We start from the raw sequence: 15,259 nt of genomic DNA, 5'->3' as shown, positions 1-15,259 counted from the left end.
TAGCCGCTTCAATTCATACTTCACGATGTATAATTGTGCTCAAACTTTATATCGATTATCATGAAATGCTTTTAAAAATAACACTTAATAAATGGCAACAAATAATAGAATGTGCAGACTGTGTAACTCCCTTTGGTTACCGTACTCTGTTAATCAAGAATATCACCGTACAGCTGTGCGTAACTACAAGGCGTCTCACATTCATGAACACTATCTTCGTGAGCTAATCACTGTATAACATAGGCAACATATATAGTAATCTCTTAAGAGGCACATTGAAGGCGTATATTCATTTAAAATTTAGCTACCTGCACACTTACAAAAGAGACAAAAACTCTTCCTGAACCAACTGGTTTAGGAAAGAGAACAGATGTAGATGAGTACTAATGACTAATAATATGTATAGTTTATCTGTTCATTGTGATATACCGTTCACGATTCATGCAAATGGTGTTTTCATTTGGCTCAGTTTACCCTTCTTATTCAGAAAAGATAATAAAGATGTAGAAAGAGATGTTTGTAGCCCAACTGATGAATTATGTGTATAACAGTAATATAATAATAATACTAATAATAATAATAATAATAATAATAATAATAATAATAATAATAATACGACTAATTTAAACATATAAATGTTCTGTTGGGCGCCATCTCTCAGCCGTTGCGGCTAAGGCAACTCCGTGTGTATTAGGGCCTACATAATTCTGTAATTTGTTATTCCCAGAGTTTTAGAGTTCTTCCCATGTCATTAATAACGTGGGTCTGACCAGGGCCGCTGACAGGATTTATGGGCCTCTGTACAATATTGTGCTCGGGCCCCATTGAAAAAAAAAAGTTAAAAGTGACAAGTTACCAATTATTCTGATCATAATAATTATTTGCAAAATAAGTAAAAGATAACCCTACACACAGAACGAATCTAAAAATATACACTTTTGTTACATTGAAAACTTTTAGCAAAACTTCACATTAACACAATATATTATATTCATCATGCTAATGTGATGTGGCTAATGTGGAGTGAAACAAATCAGTCACTGTAGCCTACTATTTTCTCTGATTTGTTTCACTCCACACTAGCCAGTCTCCGGGAACACATTCTCCATTCTTGAGTTCTGAAAATACTATAATACTGTTTTTGGAAAGGCTCTTGTTTTCGAACAACACATTCAATGACACAATTTGTTTGCTACTTTTTAGTTTTCCAAGGTCGCTCAATTTCACACCAACTTCAAACAAAGTTCTACTCCCTTTCTTAATCTCTTCCAATTTTTCTGTCTCTCCTTGTGCTTCTCAGCTCCCGACTTATGCTTCTACTTGTCCATTGTCCACTGGTAACACAGAATTTACTAGAAAAACAACGAAAAACGAAAGTTTCGTCACGAAACATACTATGCAGGCCCTACTGAAAAGGAAACGTATTCCTCCGGCTTAGATTTGGGAAAGCCCACTAGCATATTGCGGTGAGCTGACAGAAGTTGTTAGTTAAGAGGACAAGCCAATTGAACGTGTTTGGTACAAGCAACGGGAACATATTTCAGGCCAATCCCGGAGCCCTCAAGTGTTGTATCGATGATTGTTAACGTGGGAAACCGATATTCTATTATATAAAAGTTAAACATTTACATAATGAAGTGGTAATTGGTATTAATTCTTCTATTGTTGGTTAATATGTCAGACCCATATAACAAATGTTCTTACAAAATTTCATAGTACTGGTATGTATCTGTGAATAATTATTCATGATAATAAAAAGTAATCAGACTCACTTAATCTGACGGGGCCTTACTGCTCACGGGCCCATATGCACTTGCCCCCTTTGCCCCCCCTTCTCGGCGGCCCTGGGTCTGACCGTTGTGTACCTTAGTGATATCTTAAAGTAAACATGTTTTAATTGTATCTTGATAGCAACAAATCAAGTTATATACAATACTGAGACATTTTTAAGATATCCAAACAGGACACAAATGAATGAATTAGAAACTCAGTCCATGTAACATAACACTATGTGTCCAATTTAGTGAAAACTCTCCCAATTTCAGTTTCGTCAATCTAACTTTTAAAATAACTTTAGTTAACTGTTGAAATGGTCACAGTACTCGATAGCGTAGTGTAAATAAATCATAGCTGAAGAAGTGTCAGAAATAAGCAAAGATTTTTCCTGGTTAGAAAGCTAGCATCCAGGCGAGGAGCAAGCTGTGTGAAAGATAAGGCTGACTTCTCCAGCTTTGTGAAATGCGAGACATTGCATCTGAGATGATTGAGTCCTTATGGTTGGTCAGATGACCGTTTCAGTCTTCCAAATTTACAACACAGAACACATAATTCAATTATTGTTCTCTAGAACAAAGCTATTCAACTGTCTACTCGCTACAGTTTTGTGTGTTTTCTTAGGATTAGGGTAAGATTAATCGATGAGTGTTTGGTCATATTCTCAACTCAATCAGGTTAAGTCAAAATATATTCTTCCAAATATTCTCTTCTAACAAAACTATAGAAGGATATGAATATAATCTTTCTGCATCACCCTACTTGGCTTCCCTAGGCTTATTTCCTACGAAACTACCGAGTTTCTTTCAAGGTCATCTTTCAAGTGTGTCATGTTAGAGAATTGGTTGTCCTGTCATACAGGACAAAAGTACAGAAGGTGGTAGTGAATATTACTTGTAAAATAACTTCAGATTCCACAGGAAGAAGAGAATTGATTCATATATAGTCACAAATGATCTGTGCAGCTTCAGGAAATTTTAAAATTATCAAAAGTATATAGAAATGAACCTTAAGCAAAGAAAGACAAAAGTTTTATGTGGAATTGAATAAATCTAAAACAACAGCAGCTGTTAGAGTAATGTTTAAATATTGACTCAACATAAGAAAGTTCATTTCCATATCCTTCAAGACATTTTAGAAATAAAAGAAGTGACACGTCAGTTTCAAAATATTTCAGTGTACTTGCAAATATTTCTTCTCAAAACTCCTCCGAAGAGCGAATGAAATATTCTAATAGAGACATAGTGGAAATTTCTTGCATTGAGCTATAGCTGTATTTTAAGCATTGTGATTAAATTTTGAATTGGTAAATATCTATAAGTACTGGTTATGTCTTTCGAGAAAAAATAACATTCCAAAAAGCCTCGATTTTTGCCCCAAAAATTAAAACACTATGAACAAATGAGCGCAAAGACTTAAAATTTCGAGAAACTTAAAGAAAAAAAATCTGAAAACTCCCAATTTTCGCAAGTAAATTCAAAATACAAAAATATTCACAAAAAGAAAAAAAACTTCAAATATAGACAACTTCAAAGGTACATTTCAATTTATAATAACGATCAACTTAACGTTGCTAAGGTAATATATCCAACCTAACTCATGTCAATGATGAAACAGTTCAATAAATAGCAAGCTACAATCACTTAGCCTGCCTCACATTAACGAAGACGTGGATACATTTCTCTTGCTTCCATGAAAAAAATAATGCATGCGTTCACGATGATTTGGATATGCCCTATTGAATATGAACTCTGCTCAATATATGACATCCGTAAATACAACCTCGACACAAACCACCATCACGAGACGTAGAATTACACGCTCCTTCCATCGCCAGAACTAATGTCAAAATGACAGAGACAAAATGAAAACAATCGAATACCGAATTAATATGACGCCATCAAATATTGGATTATACACGTCCGACTCGCGACAGGATCTTAATAAAAACCTAAACTAATCAAACTTAATCTTCGTATATGCAAGATGTGTAACAAGAGCACGAAGGAAACTCCTTGATTTGATCTGGAATGTAAACGTGAAAATAAATTCACGTAAACATCACGTCACGCCAGCACTCCATGAAAGATTAGCGCATGCGCCACAGCGAAATGTTCCTGTCCTGTTATAAACATCAAACAAAAAATGGCTGAACACTTCCAATCGGCCGATATGCGTAAATACGTAATATAACAACTCTAAACTACGATTGTTTTCCGCTCACTTTTTCTAAGTGTTTCCACATTAGGAATAATAATCATAAAGTTTTAAAATATTAATTTCATAAAAAAGCAAAACCAGTACTTAAAGATTTTGAATTTTCATTTTAAGTTATGCGACACACATCATCTGTAAGTAATATGTACTATGACCACCATGACAAATGAATATAATTAGCTTAAAATGAAGTACAGTCTTTACAAGTTACTTTGTAAAATAAAATATTACTAGATAGTTATGCCTTAAGGACCCTCTCTCACTCACAATACAGCGATGGTACCGTATGCTTTTGAATACTAAACTTATCCAACAAACCAGAATCGTATTATATGTGTATTTAATAAACTGATCCAATCCTAATCGTAATGGTAAATATGTGCAAGTTCATTCGTTCAACTCGCTTTCATTTCTGGGTGTGCACGTTTAAATTAAAAATAATTTAATGTGAATAATTTGAAGTTTTCACAATGGCGGCCAAGTTACAAATTTAATTATTACCGTATATCGCGTGATTCAAAATGCGAAACTTACAATATTTAAATGAAGACACTGTAAAGAAACAAACATATTTGCAATAAAAATTGTCTTCTGCATTTATAATTACATCGCTACTTATGTCTTGGAATATTTTTAAAGTTTAAAGGAGAGAGAGGAACTATATGTGGAATATTTATGAAATATGGCTACATTGTAAAGCTGCGATTATCATCACCTTCGACTACCATCGTTTCTGGCAACAGTTCGCTATTTTGATACCATTAAATTCAATTGTTGTTGAAATTCTACTAATCATTGTTTTTGTCGATAATGTCTTGATACATTTTTCCTAACTGATCAGCATTAGCACAATCCCGAGTATTGATCAGCATTAGCACAATCCCGAGTATCCATTTACGCGCCCGAATGTTGTGAATCACACGACTATCGGTGAAGTTCGTTGACTGAAACTGGAGTGTTAGTTTTATTTTATATAAATGGATCAAAAAAGTTATACAGGATCGAAACGAGTATAGATCTCAATAAATTTAATCATTAGTGATTCTGAGGCAGTTAAACAAATTGAAGATATAATTCTTGCGTAAAACTATTAGAACAATCTATGACAAATTAATATAAAAACTTCACAAAATTAGCATTGCTTCGAAGAATAATTGAATAATGAAAGCTTATGATAACTTTGTAGTAAAAACGGAACATTTACAATCGAAACACGAAATTCGTTGTTTAGTGAATGTTACAGCATCCATTAAGTTTCTATATTTAGATTCTATAAGAAATGTATGGGTTTAATATTTTTTTCCACTCCCACTGCCGTAAATATGCTGTTATTAGCTTGTTTTTAGGAAAGTAGGAAAGTAATAGGATATAAGGTTGGGAAGTGCTTTTTACAAAATCGAGGAAAAGTTTGAAAAACGACCAGAGCGAGTTTTTCAATTTTCCAGATTTTGTAATGCATTTCACAAACATGCATTGTACAACATTTTTTGCACGATCATATTTTTAAAATTGCAATATATTTTGCATTGAAAATTTAGAGCAATATTATTCCAAAGCCTTCGCAAAACTATACTGTAATGGTATCGCACCTAACTAAGTAACAACAAGTGCACTGTAATGAGTCTATTTCAGTATAGTTTTATGTTATGCAGAATGGTTTCCATAGTAACAAGTTTCTGTGTGGGAATTCTAACTTTCAAGTTCCAACAACAATAGCTGAAAATACAACAAAAGACATGATCGTTAAAAACTGGATTTTTACCGTGATAATGTTGGTTGCTATTGACGACAGGATGTCGTCGCATTACTTCTCTACGTGGCTAACGAGAAAGACGGGCACGAATCGGAGTCACGTAGTTATCATGGTATGATCATAGCCATCTTGACAATCACCTAATATAAATACATGTTAAAAGTTCTAAAAAAAAAAAAAAAAAAAACAAAGGAATTGCTGTATTAAATACATGTTAAACATGCATTTAGATACAAACTTGTTCAATGTTGGCCATGTTAGGACTAAGAATGTGACGTCGCTCCGTAGCCTGTCTTTCTCGTTAGCCACGACTTCTCTAGGAAAGTAATAAGTGAAAATACGTTTCATTCAGCAGTAACATACCAACAAATAAAATAATAGGCTACTCAAAACTGGACGACTCTCCCAGAAGATCTGATATTAAATCATGCAGAATGAAGAAATATATTTTTATTACGTAAAATGTGGAAGTGTAAAAAACATTATAATATGCAATTCGTGAGTTAAGTAGAATTTGCTAGTCTGTACTACTTAATTGTAGTACTCGCTATCGCTTGGGCGCAAACTTGTCCTCGACTAGTAAACATGACTTACGTACCTCCCTTAATACATAAATAACTATTATTAAATTAAATCAACGTTACAGTCTAAAGAGATAATATTTATTGTAATACGTATATAGTTTTACGACCTAAAACTAAGATATTTATATGTTGCAAGGCTTTTTTTTTTTCGGAAAGAATTGTCAGTGTATTATAAGTAGAGATGAGATTTTTGCATAAAAACATATTTTGTTTGGCTTTAATTAGAATTGTAAGGTTAAGTATTTGTAAGTTTCATATACGGAACAGTATTATGGCAGAATTTGATAGCGCATAAAATACATATTTTGGGATTTTGTGCATATTTTAAAGGTAAACACATATATTTGCATATTTCATGCTTATCCTCCACGGCGCTAATGGCAACCACACAACACACTTCAAGTGAAGTTGCCGTATTGCTGCTCTCGTGTAGATTGGATAGCAAATCAGAAATAAATTTAAAAAAAATTCAAAATAATAAAAGCCTCATTGAACTGCAAAACGTTTCTGCAATGTTGAATGTGGAGCATATAGAAACTGTAGTTTCAGCAGATCGTTCCTTTTTTTTAAATTCTGTTCAATAACATCTTGTGACACTTAAAACTATTGTCACAGACAGACGCTATAAACTTTCACCAAGTACCTAATCTGGAAAAAATCATTGTCACGCAGTGTTTTTACATGGCGTTGTGATTGCTGCAATTGTGTTGCTTTAACACAAGAGACTATAAAAAGCAGACAGTACATTAATATGAACATTTAATGGAATATTATGATCTCGTGAGGGAATATTTAGTGCATATTTGTACACTTTTTAGGGAATATTTTGAACATTTAATGGAATATTATGATCTCGCGAGGGAATATTTAGTGCATATTTCTGCACTTTTTAGGGAATATTTTGAACATTTAATGGAATATTATGATCTCGTGAGGGAATATTTAGTGCATATTTGTACACTTTTTAGGGAATATTTTGAACATTTAATGGAATATTATGATCTCGCGAGGGAATATTTAGTGCATATTTCTGCACTTTTTAGGGAATATTTTGAACATTTAATGGAATATTATGATCTCGCGAGGGAATATTTAATGCACATTTCTACACTTTTCAGGGAATATTTTGAACATTTAATGGAATATTATGATCTCATGAGGGGTGAGGGAATATTTAGTGCACATTTCTACACTTTTTAGGGAATATTTTGAACATTTAATGGAATATTATGATCTCTGTGAGGGAATATTTAGTGCACATTTCTACACTTTTTAGGGAATATTTTGAACATTTAATGGAATATTATGATCCCTATGCGGGAATATTTAGTGCACATTTCTACACTTTTTAGGGAATATTTTGAACATTTAATGGAATATTATGATTTCTGTGAGGGAATATTTAGTGCATATTTATACACTTTTTAGGAAATATTTTGAACATTTAATGGAATATTATGATTTCTGTGAGGGAATATTTAGTGCATATTTCTACACCTTTTAGGAAATATTTTGAACATTTAATGGAATATTATGATTTCTGTGAGGGAATATTTAGTGCATATTTCTACACTTTTTAGGAAATATTTTGATGCAAATCTTGCTTGTTTTTCAGCGCATAAAAATCTCACCTCTAATTATGGTTTAAATAATAATTCAATATTACATTGCCGTTTCTATAACCGTCGAAGTGGAATGAAATATCGACGTTAATTGAAGTTCCACTGTATAATGGACGTATTTAATTGCTGACGAAATACAAAACACACGACGTTTCGAAGGACTGATCTACTTTCGTTCTCACATGAAAAGGCCTGAGGAGATAATTTTCCATATTAACCGTAAAACTGTAAATATGAGTAACAATTACATAGGCCTAATACATCGTCACAACTCCCGTCAATGCATCACTTGGTAATCATGTGCGGTAATTAGTTCCTGGTCTAAAATTCATTGTGAGAGAAAGTGTTTGAATTGTCAGTTATGGTATTGATATGGTGCGATATTATCTTCAGCTATGTCGAGGATTATGTTGTTTTCAGTTTAAAATTGTTAAAAATTGCTATAAAAATAAACTAAAAACAACATTGTAATTTTTATTACGTATAATTGTAACAAGTAAGGTATTCATATTCATTAATACTTTTCAGTCATTAATTTTAAGTAATTCTATTACAGTCACTGTTAATTATTAATGATGGGGAAACAGTACCGTAACCTCGAAACATATGTAATTAAAGAAGTCTTGATGAAATGTGTTCATAAAAACTGTTTTAATTATTTATTGTATTTTAATTATATTCATCAACACTGTTGAATAGTGACCACATTGCATATTTATTACCTAGTTACATTAATTGATATTCTGAATGAAACATTATCATCATCATCATCTTCATCTTTATCACCACCACCACCACTTCACGAATTTAGAAATGTACGGTCTGTTCTCGTCTATAAATAATTTTCATACCACCTCACGAATTTAGAATCATACGGCCTGTTCCGGTCTTCAAGTGAATTTCATACCATCTCACGAATTTAGAAATGTACGGTCCGTTCCCGTCTCCAAATGAATTTCATACCACTTCACGAATTTAGAAATATACGGTCTCTTCCCGTCTCCAAATGAATTTCATACCACTTCACGAATTTAGAAATATACAGGCTGTTCCCGTCTTCAAATGAATTTCATACCACTTCACGAATTTAGAAATATACGGGCTGTTCCAGTCTTCAAATGAATTTCATACCACTTCACGAATTTAGGAATATACGGGCTGTTCCAGTCTTCAAATGAATTTCATACCACTTCACGAATTTAGAAATATGCGGGCAGTTCCGGTCTTCAAATGAATTTCATACCACTTCACGAATTTAGAAATATACGGGCTGTTCCGGTCTTCAAATGAATTTCATACCACTTCACGAATTTAGAAATATACGGGCTGTTCCGGTCTTCAAATGAATTTCATACCACTTCACGAATTTATAAATATACAGGCTGTTCCCGTCTCCAAATGAATTTCAAACCACTTCACGAATTTAGAAATATACAGGCTGTTCCCGTCTCCAAATGAATTTCATACCACTTCACGAATTTAGAAATATACGGTCTCTTCCCGTCAAAAAATGAATTTCATAACACTTCACGAATTTAGAAATATACGGGCTGTTCTCGCCTTCAAATGAATTTCATACCACTTAACGAATTTAGAAATATACGGGCTGTTCCCGTCTTCAAATGAATTTCATACCACTTAACGAATTTAGAAATATACGGGCTGTTCCCGTCTTCAAATGAATTTCATACCACTTCACGAATTTAGAAATATACGGGCTGTTCCCGTCTTCAAATGAATTTCATACCACTTCACGAATTTAGAAATATACAGGCTGTTCCCGTCTCCAAATGAATTTCATACCACTTCACGAATTTAGATATATACAGGCTGTTCCCGTCTCCAAATGAATTTCATACCACTTAACGAATTTAGAAATATACGGGCTGTTCCCATCTTCAAATGAATTTCATACCACTTCACGAATTTAGAAATATACGGGCTATTCCGATCTTCAAATGAATTGCATACCACTTCACGAATTTAGATATATCAAATAATACCTTTAGGATGATTAATACTATTTATATTCTTCTCTATCATATTTATATTATCTAATTCTATAAATTATTTCTCATATATTCCAGTTAAATTACGGGCTGATCCCATCTCCAAATGAATTTTATTCTACTTCACGAATTTAGAAATATATGGGCTGTTCCGGTCTCCAAATGAATTTCATACCACTTCACGAATTTAGAAATATACGGTCCGTTCCCGTCTCCAAATGAATTTCATACCACTTTACGAATTTAGAAATATACGGGCTGTTCCGGTCTTCAAAAGAATTTCATACCACTTCACGAATTCAGGAACATACGGTTTGTTCCCGTCTCCAAATGAATTTCATACAACTTCACTAATTTAGAAATATACGGGCTGTTCTGTTCTTCAAATGAATTTCATACCACTTCACGAATTTATAAATATACGGTCTGTTTCCGTCTCCAAATGAATTTCATGCCACCTCACGAATTTAGAAATGTACGGGCTGTTTCGATCTTCTAATGAATTTCATCTGCGGGTATTTTCAGAAATCTACCAATATTTATTTTCTGTGCTGGTTCGTATAACGGAAAAATTAATTTAAAAATATGACTGCAACCTCTGAGCACTCAAACTAATTTACATTGTTTAGTAATAATCTATTTTCTGTTTATAAAACGTGTATAGTGTGGAATTTAATAGATTTCATAGCAGTACATATGATTATGAAATGCATTTTGAAAGTAAAAGAATCTGAAAAGAGCAATGTGTCAGGTGACCTACATTTGGCAAATGTTAGATGAGACAAGGAGACAAGAAATGCATTATCATAATACTTTATCTGATTCATTTTGCACGTCGTTTGTACACATGTAACTTACTTGTCCCGGACTTTGTCCTTGTGAGATGTATTTTTCACTTCTCTTCTGAGCATGGAGCTTTTCGCTGGCTGAAAGCGGTATTGGACTGGGTTTTCCCTGATAGTAGCGCTTAGTAACATTCATTCACAGAGAAGTTATTACAAATTAGATACTGATGCGTACGAAGTCTGACGGTCAAGACTGCGCGTGTCTAATTATCGTCCACTATCTCGCATTTGAACATACAGATAGTCATGTTCCATTATTTTCTGTTGCATTTAGATAAAATGACTGCCCGATTTTAAGTAGGCTACTACATAATGAATAATGATCGTCATATATTAAAAATATTTGTATAGATAATAAGTAGAGCCTGGATATGCTTGTTTTTATATAAGCTTGTTACACTTCTCAACTTGCAAATATTCGTTTTATCACTTATCGATTCCAAATAACAGTACTTTTTCCTTGCATGTTTCCATGTTTTGACTTTTTTTGGGAATAAATTCATTCATAATGCTTATTTTAAAGATTTTAAATTTAATAGCATATATTTAGAATTTTACATTGCATATCATGTCACTTTTCCTGCCTTCAGTGAATATATTATGTTAATTTGCATAATAGTGCCTTTTTAAATGTTGCTTCGTACAATCTGGTATTTCCACGTAATGAGAAAAAAAAAATAAAAGAAAGCTACCGTTAATATGATATCGTGGCATCCTACCTGACAATTAGTCTATGGACTTTTCATTGAATATTCCCTTTGTTACACAATCCCAACTCTCGCTCGTTACAAGCCGGAGGTCAAAATATTGAAAGAAAGGCAGGCTGAAGCAGCATGCTTGCAAACTGCAATTTAGTATACTTTTGTTTCGAATTGTGAAATGTTACTATAGCTCCTTTTAGAATTGCAAGAAGAGATGTATCAAAACAGATTGAGGTATATGCACTCTGTTTAATTGACCATTCATCCGGCTTTTCCCTCGTTCTCTCTACGGAGAGACACGTCTTTTTACATTAAAAAAAAATAAAAAATGGATATCTCAACTCTTAGTAGCCATGCACCTTCCATTACGAAAATATTTCGATATTATACATCACTAGTCATGGAAATAGATTTGAATTGTAGCATAAATGTTGAAATTTAATTAATATAGTGACCTGACACATTTTGTTTTTCGTAATGTTTTGTTAAATTTATACCTGAACCTTAACGTATCCTCTGAAGAATGGTTTGGATTGATCGATATTCTTTTATGGAATGTATTTATGGAAATGTGCTCAATAGAAGTTCAACAACAGTTCCTTTAAGTGTTTATATTGGACGCCTATATTTAGTGTAGAAATATTAGTCAAGAGGTTTTAATCTGCTTTGTATGGTTATTGATGTAATTTCGAAATCGTGTGCAGAGCGGTATTAGATTTATTTGGAACAGTCGTAATCAGGAACTTAAATTATCTCCCATTTTGTGTGTACATGCCTTTAAAATATTGTAACTTTAATTTTAGGCCTACCTACAGAATTAAACTATCTTGTTATGAAAAGATGGACAAATTTATCTTTCAATTTTTATAACATTTGCGTAATTCTTTACAAATCAATAGCAAAAATTGTATATGCAATGTTTTTTAACTTTCCAACTTTTTAACTCGAAATAAAACGTTTGTGAGTATACAGTTTTGAATAAACGTCTCTTTGTTTGAAGGGGAAGAATGACAATAGTTATTTCTTATTTAATCGAGGCAATTTTAAGGCCAACTTTATTTGTTTTCTTTCCTTTTGTTATTTCTTTCTTTCTTTCTTTTTAGACTTTTGGTTAACTCTTCTTATCAGATTCTGATTTTTTTAAATATTGTTTATTTAACGACGCTTGCAACTGCCGAGGTTATATCAGCGTCGCCGGTGTGCCAGAATTTTCGCGCAGAAGTTCTTTTACATGCCAGTAAATGTACTGACATGAGCCTGTCGCTTTTAAGCACACTTAAATGCCATCGACCTGGGCCAGGATCCTCAACCTCGTGCACAGAAGGCCAGCGCTATACTAACTGTGCTACCGAATCCGACGATTCTTATTTTACGCATAAAAACAAACAACTTTTGTGTGAAATATGTTGTTATTAAACTCGTATTGTTATAGAGTACTAAACAAAATTGAAAACATTAATTGGCCTATATGACAGGCCTAATACTTTGAAAGGTACTGTAGTATCCCGTGCAGTATGTTTATGTTAAAGGTAAACTAAAGCAATCTGACTTCTGTGTGTACAGTTTGTTAATGTTAAAAGTAAACACAAGAAATCGGACTAATATAAAACCTTTCAAAGTAGTAAGTGTGAGCGTGTACTAATGTTTTTTTCTATTTTGTTAAATATCATCATCATCGTTCTAATAAGTATTGGGCCTAATGGCCCGTTACGGTCTCAAGCCATCACTTTAAAGGTCTTCCTAGTGTTCTCTTCCCTCTTGGGCAGTAGGTAGAAATGTGACGAGGAATGCGAGTTTTCTGCCAGTTAGTTCTGTAACTATAGACGTAATCCAAAATAGAAGATATTTCAAGCTCTTGAAGAACATCTTCGTTCCTCTTGCGATGTATTCTAGTCAGCTGTTCTTCGCAGGAATTTCATCTCGTTGGCTACTATTCGGGTTTTATCTCTTTCCCTCAAAGACCAGGCCTTACAACCATAAATTAGTATTGTTAAATATTTTGTAAAAATAAGGGTTTGTTAGCAAAATGTTTTAGACAATTTTTTTTTGGTGTAAAATCAGAATCTGATGAAAAAAGATTGGATTTCCACTTAAAAAACAAAGTTTACCCTAACATATCCTTCATAACCTTCGCTAAATAAAAAATAATTAATCTTACGTTTTCCGCTTCAAATGAAGAAACATTTATTCAAAATTGTAATCTCATAAACATATTGTTTTCGAGATAAGCAGCTGGGAAGTTAAAAGAAACACCCCGTGTGGCAGTGGGATATGACTTTTGAGATAATCCCATAGGGAGTAGCCTAATCAGTGCACAATACTCATGGTTCAATAAACTGTCTGCGAAACTTGTTTCCAAGACGAATAATTTCACGATTTGGAGACATTGCCTGACCGCCAAGATCTCCTAACCTTACTGCAGCTGATTACTTCCTATGGGGTTATCTCAAAAGTAGGGTGTATCGCAACAAGCCTCGCACCATCATCCAGCTGAAACAAAACATAAGGAACGAAATGAGTGCCACCGAACCTGTTTTGTTGGGGCGAGTTAGGCAGAACTTTCATAGCAGATTGCAGGAATGTATTCGTTACCATGGAGGCTACTTACAAAATGTAGTTTTAAAAAAGTAATCAGACATTAATAAATTGCATTGTACTAGATTACTTCCAGTATATGTGTTTTCTTTTAATTCGTCCTGAGTGTCCCACAACAGGGCTATAAAAAACCGTCGTATTCCATTGCCGCACCCTATATATAATTTTTGGATAATTCCAATTTCATTTCTTCGGAAAAAAATAATTATGTTGTTTATAAATGTAATACAAATACTTTATATCTTTACATGTATAATTAACGGATAATTTAACTCGCAAATACTAAATATGAATACAATTTGTTTTAGTCGTGTACACATATGGTACATACGAAGAGACAGAAGGCATGTCAAATGCGTTTTCTTGTTACGGTATCAGGATTTCTAAAAACGTGTATTTACGCGAAAAAGAATTTTTTTGTAATACTTTCTATTTAAACTTCAATATAAGGAGAAAGTAAATGAAATAGGATAATATTTCTAGAAAGAACTGAATAATTAACTTCTTTTAACAGAACTTGAATTCCACTACATGAGTTTAGAGAAGCTGATCGTTGTCGTGTTTAACCAGATTCTAGTAATCGGTGATGTTTTTTTTTACGTAGACAGATAAAAACTTGTTGCGATGAGGAGAACGGACATTGTCTTGCACCATTCTAAGGTCAAGGTTACGCGGATATGGATCAGCGGGTCACCCGAATATCGACTGGCTGTGACGCGAGAGAGGTAGGCCGAGACAAACAACCATATTCGCGTCTCGACTTCGCGGAGTGTTGCGTGTTGCAACTAGCAGGCGCAGCGCCAGGCCTCGCTCGCCTGCTGCAGCTTCGCCTTGGTCAAGTCCACCTCGGAGCCGTCCTTCTTGTCGGCGCTGTCGAACAGGCTCGCCTGCGGATGTAGAAACAGGTTGTCGTAACTCAAAGTAGAAAAGACAATTTCTGTCTGCCAAAGGTTTTCCAAACTCCTGTACTCAGGGACGAATCGAGAATGGTATTGGTTCCCGACGAAAGTAATAATTGTGCCTCTTGAGTAAAAAATAAAAAATAATAGGGATAGCAACAACAATAATAATAATAATAATAATAATAATAATAATAATAATAATAATAATAATAATAATATTGGTACTAATCACCAGAGGGACTTTGAGGCACTTCGAGG

The 15,259-nt window shown here is 33.6% G+C and overlaps 2 protein-coding genes across 2 annotated transcripts in view; both read right to left on the bottom strand.

Annotated features, from left to right (window-relative positions):
• The window catches only part of LOC138695983 (sialin-like), a 46,283-nt gene extending 34,971 nt beyond the window's left edge, over positions 1–11,312 (bottom strand). Inside the window, exon 1 of the mRNA XM_069820419.1 lies at positions 10,817–11,312. The gene's annotated coding sequence lies outside the window, so the exon portion shown is untranslated. The remainder of the gene's footprint in view (positions 1–10,816) is intronic.
• Positions 11,313–14,172: 2,860 nt separating this feature from the next.
• The window catches only part of LOC138695984 (ras-related protein Rab-8B-like), a 59,657-nt gene continuing 58,570 nt past the window's right edge, over positions 14,173–15,259 (bottom strand). Inside the window, exon 6 of the mRNA XM_069820420.1 lies at positions 14,173–14,986. Within this exon, the coding sequence (XP_069676521.1) occupies positions 14,885–14,986 (102 nt within the window). The 3' untranslated portion in view covers positions 14,173–14,884. The remainder of the gene's footprint in view (positions 14,987–15,259) is intronic.

The sequence above is a fragment of the Periplaneta americana genome, chromosome 3 (genome assembly GCF_040183065.1).
Source record: "Periplaneta americana isolate PAMFEO1 chromosome 3, P.americana_PAMFEO1_priV1, whole genome shotgun sequence".
NCBI lineage: Eukaryota > Metazoa > Arthropoda > Insecta > Blattodea > Blattidae > Periplaneta > Periplaneta americana.
This window is presented reverse-complemented; position numbering and strand designations above follow the sequence as displayed.